This window comes from Gossypium hirsutum, chromosome A06, assembly GCF_007990345.1.
Source record: "Gossypium hirsutum isolate 1008001.06 chromosome A06, Gossypium_hirsutum_v2.1, whole genome shotgun sequence".
NCBI classification, from domain to species: Eukaryota; Viridiplantae; Streptophyta; class Magnoliopsida; order Malvales; family Malvaceae; genus Gossypium; species Gossypium hirsutum.
The window spans coordinates 101,545,654-101,552,800 of record NC_053429.1 but is presented as its reverse complement, the minus strand read 5'-3'; the positions used below and the strand labels follow the sequence as shown (position 1 = coordinate 101,552,800).

Genomic DNA, 7,147 nt, shown 5'->3' with positions numbered 1-7,147 from the left:
TGGTGTCATCAAACTGTCAGGTGGCACCCTTAAAGCTTTTGAATCAAAATGGCAAATTTACATAGTAGGTCCCAAAATATTTTAGGTCATCACATTTCAGTCCGATGCCGCCGATTGAGTAGGCGGCACCCATAAAAAATATATATTTTTAAAACTTGATGTGATCGGTGGATGGGGAGAGGGGTGCCGCTGATTGGTCAAGCAGCACCGATTTTTTACTGTAGCTCCTACCTAGATTCGTAAATATTATTGCCTTTAGCCCATTTCAGTATTTATTTAATTATTTTATATTATTTTGGTAAAAAAATTCTAAAAATACATTTTAGAAATTAATTTCCAATAGCAATATTTCGAGAAATCAAATATTAATATTTTATTTGAAGAAGGGCAAATATGTTATATTTTTACTAATAAAATCAAGAAGAAGAAGAAGAAGAAGAGAGACTACAATAAATAGTATACACAACTCTTAGCATAAAACGATAATCAAAATCCATTTTTTTTTTAAATTGGACTTATGATTAAATCGATCAGACCATCAATTCTCGATTTAACTGGTCTATTTGGTTCAAAACAAATAAATTATCAAAAAAATAAAGAAAACATTAAAAATTAAAATAAAATTAGGTTCAACCAATTTAACTATCGATTCAACTAATTTTTTAGTTTGATTCAACCGATCTGTATTAGTTCCTAAATCCACTAGTTTTTTGTCACTTTCCAAATCGATACCTCGACCACTTTGATCCAATGGATTCAACCAATTAATTTGATTGGGTTCAGACAACATTACCAATATATCATTGAAAGCATTCAAATTGAAGGTTTCTTTTTGACAATTCTGTTGTATGCCTTCAAAAAAAACTTAGAAAAATGTTTAACCAAATCACCTGATTACAAGTTAATACTAAAATTTCTAACGGTATACCAATATTTGTAACAAATATTTCTAGCTTGTATAAGTTACAAATTTTGGTATAATAATGATTCAAACGTATGCTATTTTTGGGGAAAGTAGATACTTTGACAATAAGCCACAACTTAGATTCAACAAGTTATTCCTAGTAAAATTATCATGAATGTTCTTATACTAAGAATTAGATTATATTTTGCCCTCTTAATTAAAAAAAATGAACAATTTAGTCTCTATATATTAGATTAAAGAACAAATTGATATTTTTATTAAAATTTTCATTTATTTCTATAGTTAAAAATTGATTCATATACATTAGCATGAGTGACACTTTCTGATTATTTCATCAGTTACGTTAATTTTTAATAATACAAAAATTAATTTACTTTTTTTGTTAAAAATAGAAAAATGCAAATTAATTTTAATATAAAATCTTCTATCATATTTTTATCGTTATTCGTGTTATTAAAAAAAAGGGAAAAGAACCCGAAAAATCAACAAATAGTGTCTGGAAATTACAACATTCCCAATTCAAAAGACTGTAAATAACATTGGTTAAATTGACCCATAAATCCTCATTTTCCAACAGCAACATTATAGGTGAAAAATTTTGAAGGCATTGAAGTCATTCCAGAAAAAGCCCCAACGTTCAAGGACATTTCCCCACATTTTCTGGAGTCCAACGGAGCAGACAATTAGTCTTTTACATTTCCAACTCATAAAACAACTAGATTTTTTTTCTTAGGCAGATCTCAAAAGAAAAGGCTTTTAATATACATAGAAGCCGCGGGCCATCCCCTCGTTCACACACTCGTTTATTTACTTGACGCAAAGAAAGAGGGTAACAGCTGTGGTTCTGAGAAAGAGTAAAGATGGCTGGTTACAGAGCTGAGGATGACTATGACTATCTTTTCAAGGTGGTTTTGATCGGTGATTCCGGTGTCGGAAAGTCAAATCTGCTCTCGAGGTTCACCAGGAACGAGTTTAGCCTCGAGTCCAAGTCCACTATTGGTGTTGAGTTCGCTACACGTAGCTTGAATGTTGATGGAAAGGTCATCAAGGCTCAGATTTGGGACACTGCTGGTCAAGAAAGGTCTCACTTTTCCTACTTTCTCGTCTTCCTTTCCTTTTTTTTTTTTGATCTGGGTATTTATAGTTCTTTTCTGATTTTGTATACAAAGATAGGCAAATATCATAAGCTATAAGGTTTTCCTTCTTCTTGGAGATTGTTTTCTTGAAATTTGTTGTTGCTTGGGAAAAGAAACTAACTTTGATTCTTGAAGAGTTTGGTTTGATCTGAAATGGGGTTTAACAAATCTTCCTTTTACCAGTATACTAGAGAAAAAAAAAAGGTCTTGCTTATCTAGATCTGAGAGTATCTTGTAAGTAAATGGTGTTATGATTGCTTGTTTCTTGCAAATCTGTTGTTTAGATTTAGTAACTTTCCTAATAGGCTTGTATTGCAAATAGATCCAACATAGATTTGAAGTGCATGTCAGCAGATCTTGACTATTCTTAATCTTGTGATCTTGTTATACGAGTTGTGTGCATTCATCTAAAGTTAAGTGGCTTGACAAAATGAGTAACAAACGAGATGGTCATGCTTTGCATTAATATGTTCGCTTCCTGCTAGATATAAGATTTGTTTGTCTTCGTTACTTGCCCGCTTTCTGATTTTCTCATATGTTATCACTAGTCACAAAGAGATGATGATTGCTTACCAGGATCTTGATTCCGATTTGCGCGTGGAATTTGTTAGTCTAGTGTTTAGCATCAGTCTAGTCTGGTATTTTGGGATGTTGCAGGGACCTTTTAGCTACAGTGTGGTAAATTGATTATGGAAGAAATGGCTTGAACAAGTAAATGATGTTAGTTTCTAGAGGGAGGGACCTTTCAAGTCCTTTGAGTGGCAACTTTTAGGGTGTGCCTTGTTAACAAAGAAAATTGAGATGAAAGAAAAATAGGAGATGTATGATCATTTTCCATCCAAATGCAAAAAAACAAATCATCCCAAATTGGAATGACAAGAAGAGATAAAATGAGAAAGATTTAAGTTAAGTGTGCATATTTACCAGATTTTACTTTTTTTTTAATTTTCATTTTGTTTCTTTTATTTTTCTACTCTACCAGGCAATGGGTGGAAAGAAAAATATTTTTCTATACTTCAACTTTTCTACCCAGTATTCCAGCCAAAAAGAAAATGTAATTTCTGTGTTTCTACTTTTCTCCTTCTGTTAACTTTTCATCTTTCCAATTTTCTTTTAACCTTACCAAGCAAAGCTTGATTTTATGGGGAAAGAGTAGTGCGTCAATAAATGTTTTTCTTTTATTCTGGTGAAGTTGTACTTACCTTAAGGTTTCTTTAGCAATGTGGGATACTTTACTCGAAGAGCGACATGCTATAATTTACTACTATTGATTTTAAGAGAATTCTAGCGTGTTTTTAATTGGGTAATGGTACAGTCAAGTTTGTTGTTGAACACCAAAATGTTAAAATTTGGATGTTATACGCCGTTGACCAATATAGACTTGACTGGAGTTTTGGTAACTTTAGGTTTTGACAATGAAAATTTGTCAATATGAGAAGTCCCTTTGATCCTAGAGGATAGAGCGAGCAACCAATGAGGTGTACCCTTTTAGGTTTCTGATTCAAGAAGTGGTTAAAAGTACTTCTGCTAAGCCTTTTAAGTCGACTGCCTCTTTCCTGTGTCCCAGATTACGGTAGGAGTGCTGCAGCTGCCAGCTTGCCACCAAGGCAATATACTTTACTATGGAATCTCTCCCATCTTAGCTGCCACATCATCACCAGTGACCAAGTTTGATAATCGCCTATTGCTGCCAAAGTGAGAATATTATTGCAAATGCTGCCTGCCATATTATCTCCCCAGCCAAATACTCCTCTACAGTCTTTTCAATTGCCCCCAGCATGGCTCAGCAATTCCCCTATTGCACATCTAGCTTGCTTCACTTCCGAGACCGCTGAATCTTGCTTGACAAATGACATGATTCTTTTGAGGCATGCTCATGTATATTGCAGGCCTTGGTTTTTCATCCCCTTGTCCGAATATCTAGTAAAGTGTCCAATCTGCTCCAAGATTGTTTGATGAGACACTGAATTGAAGTTCTCATTCATGAATTGATGAAAAATAAATGTGGTTAGCATGTGCAAACTACTATATCAAACTGAAATTCTGGGGGCTTAGATATCCAAAAGACCAAGAAAATTATAAACTAGGTCTTCAGTTAGGGTTTCTATGCCTATGACTTAATTTCTGTTAGAGTTGTGTGACCCGAATCCTGTCACTTGTTCAAGAAATAAAATAGAGAGGCAAAATAGGGGGATTTGTGGGGGCGAAGGACTGAGGCTGTAAAATATTTGTTTTTATTTTTCCTTCTTATTGCTTTGCGATCATTCTTACTCCCATCATCGACATTCATTATAACAATTTCTGTGAACATAGCTACTTAGCATTGATGCTATCCCAACATTTTAAGTCCCTTCCAATCTATGTAGGATGTAAGGCTACTAAGTTGGCATATGTTTTCTGCTGTGATTCGTTGATTTGAAAAACAGACTCTAAGGCTCTATCCTCCCATCCTGGGAATAAAGTGTACGCATTAACAAATTTTAGCTGAGATGTACATCTCTGCAGAGTTTGCATTAGATAAACATTGAGGGAATTGCTTTTACATCGTGTATTAATACTTGCAGTATAGTTTCTATATCATAGGAAGTAGATGCATTATTGAACCTTTGATTTGGACACAGTAGGTATAATCAGGGCTGATGAGGTTAAATGGCTGAATGGATTATGATTCTCAATACTACTTTGTACTTCAAACATGATCATTTTGTACTTCAAACGGGAGTTGCAGATAAATGTGTTTTAATTCTAGATCCGTGACATGCTCTTCTGTTTGTTTTATGTTGTTGATCGAACTTCGCTGTTTTACTTGATAGGTATCGTGCCATAACAAGTGCCTATTATCGAGGAGCTGTTGGTGCACTTCTTGTGTATGATGTTACACGACACTCCACATTCGAAAATGTCGAGAGGTGGTTAAGAGAGTTGAGGGATCACACAGATCCCAACATTGTAGTCATGCTCATTGGTAATAAATCCGATCTTCGTCACCTTGTGGCTGTCTCAACCGAAGATGGGAAATCCTTCGCGGAGAAAGAATCCCTCTACTTCATGGAAACTTCTGCCCTGGAAGCTACTAATGTTGAAAATGCATTTGCCGAAGTTCTGACACAGATCTACCATATCGTGAGCAAGAAAGCTATGGAGACCAGCGAGGAAGGGAATGCTTCAGCTGTCCCATCAAAGGGAGAGAAAATCGATGTGGGTAAAGACGTGTCAGCTATGAAGAAGGGAGGTTGCTGCTCAAGCTAGGATGATCACACTAATCTGAAGTCAGATTGTTTAAATGATGCGGCCGGGGTTTCGATTTCATCATAAACCTTGGTTTTGTAAAATTTTCTTAAAAGGGTGCCTAAAGTAGATCTGAGCAGAGATTGATTTAATTTTTCATTCATTTTTTTCCCTGATGACTGTTATTGTTAGTAGACAAGAGGATTACGAAGAACAGGGTCTTACACTATTGCATTTAAATATGTGCTTAGAACGTCTGTTTACTTAGAACAAATTGTGCCCAACTCTTTTGTTGGAAATACCATATGCCATTTGTTTCTTCATTTCTCTAACAGATCCCAAAAAATCCCCGTAACCCATCATAAATTATTTCAAATGTTCGTCTGATTTAACCATACCAAAATGTTATGTAATTTCATGAGCTTTATGATGATATGGGTTACAGGGTTTTCAATGATGATTTTTATGACATTCGTAGATGAATAAAGTAAATATTAGCTGATGTGATGGCTAAAATAATAAAAATAATAAATTCAATAAAATAAATGGAATAATTGCATCAAGATATTATATAATAAATTCATAATAACTATATAAAAATAAAATGTCACTTCGATTGAATTGAAAATGAGAAAGTTGTAGTGAAGATTAAGTACTTTTCTTGCTTTTATATAGAAGTTTTCTAGATTTTATATAAAAAACTAATATTTATTATTTTTAAAAATAAAGAATAATATTATATTTGGTACTTATACTTTTATAAAATGTTTAATGCAATAATTATACTTTGAAATGTCCAATGCGACATCCGAACTATCAATATATTTTTTTATATGGTATGTGATGTTAACAACATTAATGAATTGTTAAATTAGTCAATAAAAAATTGACACTTAGATATTTTTTTTCCAAATCATAAAATTTGTATGGTTAATATAATATTAAGTGAAAAATTAAAAAAAACAAAATTAAATTAAATTAAATTAAAAATAATAATTAAACATATAGTTAATAAAAATTAAATAAAGACTAAACTTACATGAAAATATATGTACTTTCATGGATAATAAAAAAATTATTTAAAGATCAATTAAAAATATTATTTTAAATGAAAAACTGTTTGGAAAAAATAAGACGGTGTTATTAATATTTACTTTTTTTATTGACCATATTTTTATTATTTATTTCTTTTTTATTAGCCGTTATTTGTCTTTTTTAATTTAAATTGGTTTTTTATTTTATATTTTTCATATAATGTTGTATTATCCATGCAGATTTGATGATTTAAAAAAAAATTACATGATGAATTTTCTTTGGCTGGTTTAGCAATTCACTGACGGTACCATAATAAAACATATATTGATAGTTCAAGTACCACATTGGACATTTTATGGAAGTACATGCATCATAATAAAATACATATTGATAGTTCAGATACCGTCATTAGACATTTTTAAAATACAGAAACCACATGAGACATTTTATGAAAGTACAAATGCCAAATGTGATATTATCTCTAAAAATAATGGAATTTTGATCATTTTATAAGTGAGTTAGAACCCAATTGATGAATGACATTAACACCATTTTACCTAAACTAGTTTGGATTTATGGAAATGCAATGTATGTGTATTAATATTATAATATTTTTAAAATTTTGGTTTTTGTTTAAATTAATTAATGATTTGGAAAAGATGAATGATATTTGAAGAAAAAAATATAAATTTACATTAATCAATGTCATTAAAAATATTTTAATTAAAATATATTTTAAGTTAAAAATTAATTTTTAAAAATACTAAATATATATAAGGTAAAATATAAAAATAGTCACTAAAGTATTAGCCTATTCTATTTT

The 7,147-nt window shown here is 31.7% G+C and overlaps 1 protein-coding gene across 1 annotated transcript; it reads left to right on the top strand.

Annotated features, from left to right (window-relative positions):
• The first annotated feature begins 1,372 nt into the window (after positions 1 to 1,372).
• Positions 1,373 to 5,612, top strand: LOC107962262 (ras-related protein RABA1c). Its single transcript, XM_016898580.2, has 2 exons — positions 1,373 to 2,006; positions 4,875 to 5,612. Exons 1-2 carry the CDS (start codon positions 1,786 to 1,788, stop codon positions 5,308 to 5,310), a joined length of 657 nt encoding a protein of 218 aa, XP_016754069.1. The 5' UTR covers positions 1,373 to 1,785; the 3' UTR covers positions 5,311 to 5,612.
• The last annotated feature ends 1,535 nt before the right edge of the window (positions 5,613 to 7,147 follow it).

Coding starts and splice junctions, on each gene's coding strand:
- LOC107962262 (XM_016898580.2), top strand. CDS start 1,786: ATGGCTGGTTACAGAGCTGAGGATGACTATGACTATCTTTTCAAGGTG. Junction 2,007..4,874: donor GACACTGCTGGTCAAGAAAG/GTCTCACTTTTC, acceptor TTTACTTGATAG/GTATCGTGCCATAACAAGTG.